At 45.1% G+C, this 14,265-nt stretch overlaps 1 protein-coding gene across 1 annotated transcript in view; it reads right to left on the minus strand.

Moving 5' to 3' along the window:
• The window catches only part of SLC25A33 (solute carrier family 25 member 33), a 31,272-nt gene extending 17,404 nt beyond the window's left edge, over positions 1 to 13,868 (minus strand). Inside the window, exon 1 of the mRNA NM_001127271.1 lies at positions 13,813 to 13,868. Coding sequence (NP_001120743.1) covers positions 13,813 to 13,868 — 56 coding nt within the window. The remainder of the gene's footprint in view (positions 1 to 13,812) is intronic.
• Between the last annotated feature and the right edge of the window lie 397 nt (positions 13,869 to 14,265).

Raw genomic sequence — 14,265 nt, forward strand, 5'->3', positions numbered from 1 at the left:
GCCACCTGATGTGAAGAGGTGACTCACTGGAAAAGACGCTGATGCTGGGAAAGATTGAGGGCAGGAGGAGCAGGGGGTGACACAGGATGAGATGGTTGGATGGCATCACTGACTCCATGGACGTAAGTTTCAGCAAAGTCCGGGAGACAGTGAAGGACAAGGAGGCCTGGCGTGCTCTAGTCCATGGATTCGCAGAGTCAGACACGACTTAGCAACTGAACAACAATCATGAAATAGCTATTTCTGTCTTTTCTTAAAGAATAATATCCATGAAACTGCATGTCTGGTGGGCTGGTTCCAGATAACAATGTCCCAGTACCACCTGAAGCCACTCCTAGACCACCAGTCACAAAGGTTCTTCTCTTTGGAGAAGATCAGAACACTGACGATCAGAACCTGCATCGTATTCATCTTTGTATCCCTGGCATTAAGATTCACAGGTTCACAAACAATATGTGTTCGTCAGAAGAGGAATTACTAAATTGCCCTATAAGGGAGCTAAATGTTTGAAAATAGCACTTACTGTCTACCTTCTATCACAGGCCGGAAGGCAGGAGCTGTGTACTGTACATTCTTGCACTTGGTTAGAGCACAGTACTGGCCAAACAGGCGGTTCAATAAAAATGAAACAGCAGAAGCATCTATGATTGGGAAGAACAACAAGAAAGAGGAGGGACAGGCCTTGGCAAACACAGAATCTGAAAGTGAGCTTTCTGACTCAATGCAGGTGTTAAAAATCTGGAAGCGAACCCAGCCCCTCAGCCCCCAGGACAGGCCCTGAGGTAAGGGGTGAAGTCAAGTTCCCAGGAAGCATTTTAAGACCAGGAGCCTATAGTTACATATAGCAAGTAAAATCCTGATAACTACAAGCTAGATAGATGCTATCAACTTAAACTGCACTGCTGCCACTGATGAATGATTATTTTATGACAAGAATTCAACCCTCCAACAATCCTAGTAAGGTAGGATTGTTTAGCTTCAATTTACCACAAAGAACCTGAATGTCAGAAAAAAAAGAATGACATACAGACTAGAGAAGCAGGGAGGAGAGGAAAATAGCCATTTGGAACTATGTAGGTAAGTTCAGTTCAGTTCAGTCGCTCAGTCGCGTCCAACTCTTTGCGACCCCATGAATCGCAGCATGCCAGGCCTCCCTGTTCATCACCATCTCCTGGAGTTCACTCAGACTCACATCCATCGAGTCAGTGATGCCATCCAGCCATCTCATCCTCGGTCATCCCCTTCTCCTCCTGCCCCCAATCCCTCCCAGCATCAGGGTCTTTTCCAATGAGTCAACTCTTCCCATGAGGTGGCCATGTACTGGAGTTTCCGCTTCACCATCATTCCTTCCAAAGAAATCCCAGGGTTGATCTCCTTCAGAATGGACTGGTTGGATCTCCTTGCAGTCCAAGGGACTCTCAAGAGTCTTCTCCAACACTACAATTCAAAAGCATCAATTCTTCGGCGCTCAGCCTTCTTCACAGTCCGACTCTGACATCCATACATGACCACAGGAAAAACCATAGCCTTGACTGGATGGACTTTAGTCAGCAAAGTAATGTCTCTGCTTTTGAATATGCTGTCTTGGTTGGTCATACCTTTTCTTCCAAGGAGTAAGCGTCTTTTAATTTCATGGCTGCAATCACCATCTGCAGTGATTTTGGAGCCCCCCAAAATAAAGTCTGACACTGTTTCCACATCTGTTTCCCATGAAGTGATGGGACCAGATGCCATGATCTTCATTTTCTGAATGTTGAGCTTTAAGCCAACATTTTCACTCTCCTCTTTCACTTTCATCAAGAGGCTTTTTAGTTCCTCTTTACTTTCTGCCATAAGGGTGGTGTCATCTGCATATCTGAGGTTATTGATATTTCTCCCGGCAATCTTGATTCCAGCTTGTGCTTCTTCCAGCCCAGCGTTTCTCATGATGTACTCTGCATAGAAGTTAAATAAGCAGGGTGACAATATACAGCCTTGACGTACTCCTTTTCCTATTTGGAACCAGTCTGTTGTTCCATGTCCAGTTCTAACTGTTGCTTCCTGACCTGTATACAGATTTCTCAAGAGGCAGGTCAGGTGGTCTGGTACTCCCATTTCTTTCAGAATTTCCCACAGTTTATTGTGATCCACACAGTCAAAGGCTTTGGCATAGTCAATAAAGCAGAAATAGATGTGTCAGAAGAAATGGAGTAGCCATCATGGTCAACAAAAGAGTCCGAAATGCAGTACTTGGATGCAATCTCAAAAACAACAGAACGATCTCTGTTCGTCTCCAAGGCAAACCACTCAATATCACAGTTATCCAAGTCTATGCCCCAACCAGTAACGCTGAAGAAGCTGAAGTTGAACGGTTTTATGAAGACCTACAAGACCTTTTAGAATTAACACCCAAAAAAGATGTCCTTTTCATTATAGGGGACTGGAATGCAAAAGTAGGAAGTCAAGAAACACCTGGAGTAACAGGCAAATTTGGCCTTGGAATGCGGAATGAAGCAGGGCAAAGACTGATGGAGTGTTGCCAAGAAAATGCACTGCTCATAGCAAACACCCTCTTCCAACAACACAAGAGAAGACTCTACACATGGACATCACCAGATGGTCAACACTGAAATCAGATTGATTATATTCTATGCAGCCAAAGATGGAGAAGCTCTATACAGTCAACAAAAACAAGACCAGGAGCTGACTGTGGCTCAGATCATGAACTCCTTATTGCCAAATTCAGACTTAAATTGAAGAAAGTAGGGAAAACCGCTAGACCATTCAGGTATGACTTAAATCAAATCCCTTATGATTATACAGTGGAAGTGAAAAATAGATTTAAGGGCCTAGATCTGATAGATAGAGTGCCTGATGTAGGTAAATTTGCCTTTAAATCATGATGGTAATACCACCCTAAACTGAGCTTTCTCTGCCAAGTGCCTGGATTCAATCCCTGGTTGGGGAACTAAGCTCTCACAAACTGTGGCAAAAAAAACAAATGTAACAAAAAAAAACAACAGAGCTGTCTCTTTACCCAGTGTTTGCTGAACTGTGGCCAAAACCCACTGAACACAAAGCAACCTAGAGGATATCTCAACCAGAACAGGAAGGGAGGATGGCAGGAAGGACTTGACCTGTGCCTGGGACAACTATCATGTAAGCTCCCGATTTTGCAGGGTGGTACCATCCTGACCTCACAGGGAACCTGGGTCTTGATGAGGTTTATATACTTTCTCAAAGCCACAAGTGCCTAAGTGTCTCAACTGAAAACCAAATCCAGACTCTTTGTCTGCAGAGCCTGTGCTTCCCTCTATACTAAGGTATCCTCTCTGGGAGTATTACAGAAGGACAGGTATTTATATATAGTTTGTTAAAAGCTAGTTCACACTATTTGCAATTCACAGTTAACATGGTAAATTGTCAATTAAGACAACTAGGACTTATAACTTTAATGTGTCTTTCAGTATGAAGAAAATATCCTGAGCCCAACTGAATGTTGGTTGATATAACGTGCTCCGAGCAGAAAAACATATCTAAAGAAAATGGGATATAATAACATTTTAAAAAGGGAAAAACAAAACAAAACAAAAACAAAAAACCCGTCCAAACCTGTATTGATTCACATAAAATAAATTGCTCTTAATCTATTACAATAAAAACTAGGTGATGATTCCATGCCGCTGAAAAACAAACAAACAAACAAACCAGAGCTTGCAGTAAATTCTTGCATCAGAAAGTCAACAAGTTCCGATAAGACACTGGTCAACCACCTCTGCCTTGTCCCCAGGTCAGCCGTGTTTCTTACCTCAGCCAATTGTCATCTATAGGGATGCCACCGGTCAGAGGACGGCTTTCAGAAGTGCTAAGCAAACACCCGCTGACAGTGAGCTGGTCACCTCCTGGGTGGGGGTGGCAGGCCACACTCGCTCTACAGCCACCGTTCTGTATGTTACACACCCACGTGCCCAGGGCAGAGGGCCAGGTGGTAAAAAGAGCCCAGGCTCCTCCAGGGGCAAACAGAGGGTCTCCACGTGCCTCTTCTACAAGAGGGGTGGTACCGCCCGCCCCACGGCATCCCAGGAAACATACATGGTGCTGGGAAAGCACTGCAAACTGTAAAGTGAGTGCGGCAAGAAGTACCTGCTCAGCAGCCAAGTCCCTTCTCATCTAGCAGGAAACACTTAAATGAAAACTACCCAAAGGATATTTAATTAGAAGACAAAGGTTCTAACATTACACTAAATTGTCCAAAAGAAGATTCTTCCCGAAATTTAAGACATTCCATAGCAGAATTTTAAAAGCTAATCTTTCTGGGACTTCCCTGGTGGTCCAGTGGTTAAGAATCTGCCTTGCAGTGCAGGGGGCATGGTCAGGGAACTAAGATTCCCACATGCCTCAGGGCAACTAAAAACTCAAGTTCTGCAACTATTGCGTGCTGCAACAACAACAAAAAAAGTTAATCTTTTGGTTCAACTGCTTTTTCTTTCTTTATGAACCAAACACGCAGGACATTCACCAGTCTGAGGAAGACAGTAGACAAAAGGAATCAAAATACTGACTTCTATGAGATCAGCTTTCCAAATTCTCTAGATATTTAATGAGGTTGGGTCCAAAGCACTTAAGAATACAACAAATTATATTCTTTGTAGAAAAAAAGGCCCTGTCAATTCTCAATGCTTCAGTGCAAAGACCTTCCAAGTTAGCCCAGCTCCTCACCATGATCAATTACCCAGGATGAAGCCCCATCGACAACAACTCTGCTGAAGGTATTAATATTAACCGAGCTTTTCAGGAATCTCCAGTCAGAAAGGGTGGAGACATCAGCTCTGTCTGCCAGTCCTCCCCAGTCCTTGCCAGTACTTCTTTTCAGCTGTTCTCCACCGAATCCCGCCTCTCCTGTCCTTTCAGCTTTTCAAATTTAGTCCCCTAGAACTTCAATCTCAAATCTGATTCACAATTTGCCTCTGCCACTGCCAGCTAGACTGAGGGGACTTGGTCTGCTCTTTCACCTTTTCCCCATTCCCATCCTTTTAGGGCTCTCTGGGCACAGGTCTAGGTCTAGCTGTGGGTCCACCTGGCTACGTGTTACGTGTTTATGTATTGGTGGCCTCATCAAATGTCACGAGTCAGTGTAAATGGTGTGCAGGCCTCCTCGGGGCGCTGCTCAATTCCCCCAAGAGCCCCGTCACTGAGAAGCCCTGTATTCAGACCCCCAGCAGTCCACCCCCTCATCTCCTTTTGGCCTGAGAACCTTGCTGGCAGCACTAGGTGTGTCTCCCCTTCCTCTGGTCCTCATTCCTTGACATTAAGCCAACGGGGCCCACTAGTGTCCTTCCACGCCCACCACGAGGCAACAAGACGGACACTCAGTAGGAAGTCACCCCAAGCCCTCTCCGAGCATACCACACCGGTCCCTTCTCATCCTGCTGGCGGTGGCTGATAAGGCAGCAGCCTTCCCCCTGCAGGACGCCTCTGGACACAGAACAAGGTATCCACATCTCAGCCTCTCAAGGGGCTGGTGACAGGGATGGGAACAGTGACGGGCACAGCCTCTCTCAACACTCCACAGGCCACAACGCTGACAACTATAATCTATAGCCTTTCAGCCCTGCATATGCAGCCTCGGATGCAGTGGCCGATGGCTGTCAGTCTCAGAGTAGGTTCAGCTGAGGGCCCGGGTAGCCGATGCTCAGACAGCAGGGAAAGTCACACTGGATCTGGAGTTTCATGGTGACACAGTGCTGGCCCTACACAGTTGGGCAACTGACTAATTCTGATCGGACACCTGTATTTTAGGCCACTAACCTCCACAGTGGGAGAATGCTCTAAAAGGCACGTACAAAGATCCACGGCCTATAGAAAAAAAGTATTACAGTCAAAAATAAAATTTCATTGTATTTAGAATCACCACCATTTAACTTCTATTTCCTGTGTATGTTTTATAACAGGTATAGAATTAATAGGTTAATATAAATATACATGGGTATATGCACAAACATTTTAATCACAGGCTTGTGTTATCAGTCTGAAGACCAGTGGTCTCAGCCAGGATGCTGCTGCCCTGGCTCCAGTGACATCCTGCAATGCCTGGAGACACTTTTGGTTGCCAAAATTGGGGGAGGGGTTACTAGCACCTAGGAGCTGGAGGCCAGGGATGCTGCTAACATTCTACAATGCACAGGACAAGCCTGACCTCTAAATAGTTGTTTGGCCGAGCTTGAGAAACCTGGCTCCAGATCGGTAAAATGGGCAGCGTGTGTATTTGAAGGTGGTATAACCACTGCGGAGTACTGTTCCCAGCATCCATTCCTGCTTTCTCTGTCCCAAATTTCTTAAGTCATACAGTTAGGACAGGCTTCCCTGGTGGCTCAGCTGTAAAGAACCAACCTGCGATGCAGGAGACGCAGCAGGAGACAGGGGTTTGATCTCTGCGTCGGGAAGATCCCCTGGGGAAGGAAATGGCAACCCACTCCACTGTTCTTGCCTGGAAAATGCCAAGGACAGCTCATGGAGTCACAAAGAGTCGGACACGACTTAGCCACTAAACAACAAATAGTCTGAATGGGATTAAACCCATTTCTAGTTTAGTCCTACGGAGAAGGCAATGGCACCCCACTCCAGTACTCTTGCCTGGAAAATCCCATGGATGGAGGAGCCTGGTAGGCTGCAGTTCATGGGGTCGCTAAGAGTCGGACATGACTTAGTGACTTCACTTTCACTTTTCACTTTCATGCACTGGAGAAGGAAATGGCAACCCACTCCAGTGTTCTTGCCTGGAGAATCCTAGGGATGGAGCCTGATGGGCTGCCGTCTATGGGGTTGCACAGAGTTGGACACGACTGAAGTGACTTAACAGCAGCAGCAGTTTAGTCTTAACTCACTTAATCAACATAAAGCCATGTCATCTGTTCAGAGATGGCACATGATTCAGCCCAAGATAAGTGGCATAATTCCCTGGGGAGCAATACCGCTTTAGAGCTGGATGCACGTCCAAGTTGGTCCAGTCAGAGTTAAGCTCAAGGCTTGTTCAGTGGAGGAGAACAAGCTGAGAGGTGCTGGAAGCCATTCTGTGTTCATGCAGGGACCAACCTTGGAATCAAGCAGATATTTCTGGAAAGCAGAGCAGTCATCGAGGGGTCCCACAGTGACACTGTTGAGCTATTTAGGTAAGCCCTCTCTGAAGCCTGTGCCCGCTCTAAAATTTGGGTATACATGCCAATAATCAAGGCAGCTGTAAGTGAATTTGATTTACTACTTATAACTGAAAGTCTCCCAAATGAGCCTAGTCAATTAAAAAAAAAAAATTATACCCAAGCTTCTCAAGAAAGTACTTAAAGGGATTAACTATTATCAGTAATCTTTTAAAACACACTGAGGACTTGTGTTTCCAGTGGACTATGTTTCTAATGGCTATGAGGAAATTCCCTGGATATTAATTTAATTTCATTCCTAAAATCCTGCTCTAGTCATGGATGCCAAAGCCAGAGACCACTGGACTATTCCATACCCAATACCCAATACCTCTGGGATATTCTATTCAGTGAAACCATCCCAAGGGCTTAAACAGGGCAACAGAAAGGCCATGAATAGCAGTTAAATCATACATGTCTCAGAGTAGCAACAAGAGGCTCTCTGAAATCTATCTGCCTGATTTTCTAAAACAAAACAAAACTTATGACCTGTATTTTTCTGTACCTTTTTCTTCTTTTACTACTTGTCCTTCGCCTTACCCTCATTCTCTACCTTTCATTCTTCCTGCTCAGAACTGAAGTCTCCTGTTTATTACATAAAGATGTATTTAACTGTTTATCTTTACCCATGTAGGCCTTGCTTGTTATTCTTCTAAAGGCTGTGGATTAGGCTCCTCCCCTCTACTTTACAGCAGAACAAAGCTAAGCTGGACCATTACTACTACAATATATACACTAGAATTTCTTCTATAGTCCTTATGTGATCAAAGATGAATTTTTACCTTTTAATACATTTTTACCTTTTAACTCTGAGTTGCAAGTAACAAAGAGAATTTTAAAACCTAGACGTTTTCAACAAGAAGCTGTTTTCTATACATAGACTCACTCAATTTAGACACTAAAGCCAAGACCAAAACACTCTTTATTATCATTGCTACCCAACTGACAGTAAACTGGTTTCTAGACTCACAGCTTACACGTAACTACAATATGGATTCTACTGACTAATAATATGGCCAGACACCCTGTGGTCCCTAAATTCAGAGCCTTTGATAATTTCTCCCTTTCATCTGCTATCCCTATAGTCACTATCTGAAAAAAAAAGGAATGAATGCCTCTTTACACATAATTTTCTGGAATGTTTTATTTGAATACTTAGCACAAGGCTTAGAAGATTTTGATTATACAAATTCTGTGTTCACTCAGCAAAGCAAAATGCTTCCTTTTTGATGCAGCTAACTATCCTTTAGATGCTATTTTCTATATCCTACTTCATTTAGGAAAAAAAAATGAAGTAGCACCTGAACCAAAAACTCTACTGTGGACTTCCATGGTGGTACAGTGGATAAGAATTCGCCTGCTAATGCAGGGGACAGGAGTTCGACCTCTGGCCCAGTTAGATTCCACATGCTGTGGGGCAACTAAGCTGGTGCGTGTGCCACAACTGCATAGTCCCTGGCTCTAGAGAACTCCTGAGCTCCCTTGCTCTAGGGCCCATGCTCTACAACAAGAGAAACTCTCTGCTCAGTGCAACTAGATAAGAGTCTGTGCACAGCAACAAAGACCCAGCGCAGACAAAGATAAATAAATAAGGACCTAAAAAACAACTTTACAGTACTTTCTGAAATGGAAGAGAATCAGTATCTTTTACAAACACACAAATCCAAAATGTTACCTTATACTAATGCAGTTTCAGCAAATTTTACTACAGAGCCATGTTTATAATTACAAATACAGTAGAGCTTTTATTTGGGACAATTTAACAGGCTACACACCTCCAGGTTAGATGCACGATACTTTTTACTCATCTAGTTACTCGTTAAACAAGTAGCAATGATGTTATCTCTAACACATGGGGGTTGCTGTATTTGGGATGGATCAGTGAAGAAAACAGACACGGCTGCTACCTGTAAGGCTTAAACTTACATGACGCATAAATTTTAACAGGAATCTTTCATCCAAATATAATACATTAAAAAAAAAAGTTGCATGTATGAAATACACTGGAGAAAATCAATTTACAGCCTTAGTATACTTATATAAGCCTCATATAAAATACATGGGCATACTATATTTGTCTTATCAAAGCTTCTTTAATCATTGCAAATAAATCATGCATCTTCTCTATACGGTTCCTGAACAAATATATTAATGTATGCCTAATGAAAGTGAAAGTTGCTCGGTTGTGTCCGACTCTGTGACCCTATGGACTATACAGTCTGTGGAATTCTCCGGGCAGGAATACTGGAGTGGTAGCTGTTTCCTTCTCCAGGGGATCTTCCCAACCCAGGGATCAAACCCAGGTCTCCCACATTGCAGGTGGATTCTTTACTGTCTGAGCCACAAGGGAAGCCTAAGAAAACTGGAGTGAGTAGCCTATCCCTTCTCCAGTGGATCTTTCCAACCCAGGAATTGAACCGGGGTCTCTGCATTACAGGCGGACTCTTTACCAACTGAGCTATCAGGTATACCTAATACTTCAAAGCTAACACTTAGCTGATACAGATTAAACCTGCAGGGACAGGGACAGTACAGAGTACAACAGGTGACAGCTGTCTGCAATGAGGGGAAAGACTGAACTGTGAACATAACTTAGATTATATTATTTTTAAAACCTTAAAAACATACATATCCCCATTAAAGTACAGTTTAAAGGTCCTGTAAATACATTTAGTGACAAGAGAAAACACCATGCCATAAAAATAAGACCTAAAGCATATAATCCAGGCCATCAAGCTCTAATCTAAAGACAGCTTAGTAGAGCTATTTCAGGTGCTAAGTACTCTCCTGAATGCTGCTTGTTCACAACCAGAACTGCCAAGTCATTCCACGTATGTGTGCTCAGTTGCTTGGGCATGTCTGACTCTTTGCAGCCCTATGGACTGCAGCACTCCAGGCTTCTCTGTCCAAGGGATTTTCCAGGGAAGAAGACTGGAGTGGGTTGCCACGCCCTCCTCCAGGGATCTTCCCGACCCTGGGACTGAACCCGCGTCTCCCATGTCCCTTGCACTGGCAGGCAGATTCTTTACCTCTAGCACCATCTGGGAAACCCGTCATTCCATAAGGAAAGTTTAAAAGATTGTTCTCTGTCCTGAGGTCTACACATGGAAGGGCTACTTTGGAGGATTTCTGAGCTTCTCTTAATGGGTTGGGTTTAAATAGTAGAAAGGTTTTGACAGGTTTTGCTTTGTTTTGATAGGTTTTGTCAGGGAGTAACAGTAAAATTGGTTTAGGTTTTTCACATTGCCACCCAGATCTGGGGATAGGAGAGAAGAAAGCAGAAAACAGCAGAATCCCTAAAGATACTAAAGTGAAAGTGTTAGTCGCTCAGTTGTGTCTGACTCTTTGCAACCCCTCGGACTGTAGCCCACCAGGCTCCTCTGTCCATGGGATTCTCCAGGCAAGAATACTGGAGTGGGTTGTCATTCCCTTCTCTAGGGGATCTTCCTGACCCAGTGATCGAACTCAGGTGTCCTGAATTGCAGATTCTTTGGCGTCTGAGCCACCAGGGTGGCCAGAGACACTAAAAACCAACATAAATGAATAAGGTTTGCTCACACAAAGAACCCACCCTAGGAGATGGCTAATGAAAGTGCTGATAGCGATCAAAAGTCTTAAAATTGTGTTTTGACTCAGCAATTTTACATACCATTAACACAGTTTACCCTCAGGAAATAATCAGATGACTACACAGGTACACATAAAGATGTCCAGTTTTATAATGGCAAAAATTAGCAATGAGGACTTCCCTGGTCATACAGTGGGTAGCAATCTGCCTGTCTATGAACGGGGCAGGGGTTTGATCCCAGGTCTGGGAAGATTCCTCATGCTGCAGGCAACTAAACCCCTAGGACCACAACTACGGATCCCAAGCTTTAGAGCCTGCCCTTGAGCAGAAGCCACCACAATGAGAAGCCTACATATCACAGCTAGAGAGTAGCCCCTACTTGCTGCAACTAGAGAAAGTACTCGCAGCAATGAAGGCCCGGCAGAGCCAAATATAAAAAGAATTTCAAAAAAATAAGCAATGAGAGGTCAGAAAGAAATTATGTAATCAGAATAAATTAGGTAGCCCTGTCATAAATGATGGTAACAGCCTCACTGAACTGCCACTGGGCTTGGAAATGTTTACATTCCTCACCGCAACCACGGAACAGTGAGGATTGATTAGAAGCCTATTCAGAGAATTCATTACCATGCTGCCATCAAGACTCAACATATTTCTAAGGAGGAAGCAACACATAAAGAAGGGGAGCCTATTTTAAAATTAACTATGAAATTACCTTTGCTGCATATATATATGCACACAGACCTGATTCTGAAGTGCTTATTTCTAGGTATTGGTTTGTGGGTGGTTTCCTCTTCAGTTCTCCTCTTTCTTAAAGGGCAATGCTATACTAAAAAGATGACTATTAATAAAAACCTGACTATTACAGGTTAATTTAGGAGCATTTTTGCCTCTGCAAAGAACCCCTGCTTTTAATAATGTAGGAAATTTAAAAGACTATATGAGTTGTTTTGGGTGAGGTTTTTATTTTCTAGGATCTAAAATTGATTTTCAACTATTCATAAGTCTGTTAGACCTGGTAAAAATATTAACTCAGTATCATCAATTAGTGATAACATTAAACTTGTTTGATGTTAGTTTCCAACAGCTATTCAATAAATAGGAGAAATGTGACTGTCTAAAAAGTAGGGTCTCTGACTTCTTTTCAAAAGCAGTAAACTCAGTTCTCTGGAAAGAGGGCAGCTTAATAATGGAAGCTAGTTACTTTGAGCAAAGCAACACAGCCTTCCAACAGACAGGATGGGACCACTGCACTGCCTGATTTTAACTGCAGGATACACCCACCCATTTGATATTTTAGCTCCTTTAATGTTCTTCCCTAAAAGAACTGGAGGCACTGTATTCTAGGCTGGTGGGAATGAGTCAAAATCCAATTAGCTACTCTGAAAGCATCCTTTTCAAACACTTATTTTCTTGCAGATCAGCAAGGAATCTTGAACTGCTAATGAAGGAATAGAAACCTGTTAAATACAATGGCCCCAGGCACCAGCCTAATAACCTCCCCCGTTTTAATAAGTTCGGAGCTGTGCTGGCTAATGCAGTTTTCCTCCATCACAAGAGGCTGGTGCTCCAGCAGGAGAATCAGCAGCCAGAGGGCACTGTGAAGGGCGCGCTGGGAGAGTCAAGTCGACAGGGGAATCGATCACGCAGCGAGCCTCACAGAGGCTGCTCCAGAGCAAGGAACTCTCTGGGTTCAGAATACATGCATTAAAAAAAAAGACCACCGCACTAGAAACAGTAAATCAAAATCACTGAGAATAAAATAATTTTTTTAAAAAAATCCCTGTTAGCCTAAGAAATTACTTTAATAACATGGCCAACTTGTTTAAAATCCTCCAGAATGACAAATCAATATTTTGTCTTAATTTAGGAACGCGGCCCCCTCCCTGAACCTTGTGTTACTCTCAAAATAAATCTCAATGGAAAGATGAAGCAAAATGAGAGGGAAGGGCAGAAAAGAGATGAATGAGAAATCATGCCTATGTCTGAAGAACAATCAAATTTTCTGACCGGACAGAGTACCTAGGTAAACAACTACAATAAAAAGTACAAAAAAACTCAGGAACACTCTCATCAAGGGTATTTTTGCAGACAAATTCTTAAGCACTGCTTGTTTGTAATAAGGAACATATCTGGGTAGCAACTAAAACACAAAACTGCAACTAAAATACTCAAATCAGAACAACAGGATAAGTGCTACTTTCTGTAGAATTGTCTTACACTTAAAAATGGCTGTGCCAGGGCTATGAGGTCCTTAAACAAGACTCCAAACATCTAGAAGACTCCAAAAGGACCCAAAGGCTGTATTGAAAGAAAACAAATCACTAATACAAAATATTTTAACTTCTATCTACCGAAAAACAAAAACACCAGCTCCCTTCCTAACCTCCCTAAAAATACGTTGCCGCCACTGAAACATAAGATGCCATGACGACCCGCCAAATGATGCTTTCAAAACAGGGCACATCTTAGAATTACCTTGTTTCTGACGCTCCAACCAGCAGGTAAGAAGCATTTCAACACACCTTCCCATTCTCACTTGATCCTGCGGTCCCCCATCAGCCCTCACACCGGTTGCTGACCCCAGCATCACGGTTCACCAGCACTTCCCAGGCCCCTGCTGATGCCCAATACCGGCATCTCTACCTTATCAACTCGTCCCTGCGCTACACTGAGGAACTCTGGGCCACACTGAGCATCTCCAAGCCCGCCTAGGGCCTTCGGGAAAAGGCCTTGGGGGAGAACTCTGAGGTCGCTAAGTGCAGCGTGGCCAGACAGGACCGCCGAGTGACACTCGTCAGACCAGCCACTAATTGTTTAAGAGAGGAAAAAGGAGGAGACGCCGCGGGGATGGGGATGGGCGTGGGCGCCGCGTAAAACCACCGTCGGGGGATGTGGTCTGGAGGGGGACAGGCCTCGCGCCCCTCAGGCCTCCCCGCTGCCCCATCGCCCGGACTTCCTCCTTCGAGAGCCCGCATTTCAGCCCAGGAAGGGCTGGTAACCGGCCCCGGTGCACCGAGGGTGCGCGGCGCGGCAGAAGGGCGGGGGCGCGGGGTCGGGCCGGTAACTCACCCGCCGGCGAAGAGGTGAAGCAACGTGTTCTCCTTCTGCTGAGTCCCCGTCGCCATGGCCGCGCCGGCTCCGCGGCCCGCAGCCGCTGGGTGCCGCGGGCTCGAGGCGGCTCGACGGGGTAGCGAGGTAGTCGCTCCGCTCTCCCGGCTGCCCTCAGGCGGCCTCCGGTGCCGCCTCCATGCGCGCGCAACCCCGCGACCGGCTCCCTCAGCTCGCGCCCTCGGCCGCGTGGCTGAAGGCGCCTCACCGGCCACTGCAGCGCGAGCGCGGCAGCCAGAGGGAACCAAGCGCGCGGCTGTCACGTGCGGGGGCCGGGTCGTGACGTCACTCGGCGGCGCGGGCTCGGGGCGGTGCGCGACGGGGGTGTGGACCCGGATTCCGCGCGCCTATTGGTCAGAGGGCGCACCTGGGCGGAGCCACTGCGCAGCCCTGTAGGGAGAGACGGGTGGGAGC

The sequence above is a fragment of the Ovis aries genome, chromosome 12 (assembly GCF_016772045.2).
Source record: "Ovis aries strain OAR_USU_Benz2616 breed Rambouillet chromosome 12, ARS-UI_Ramb_v3.0, whole genome shotgun sequence".
NCBI classification, from domain to species: domain Eukaryota; kingdom Metazoa; phylum Chordata; class Mammalia; order Artiodactyla; family Bovidae; genus Ovis; species Ovis aries.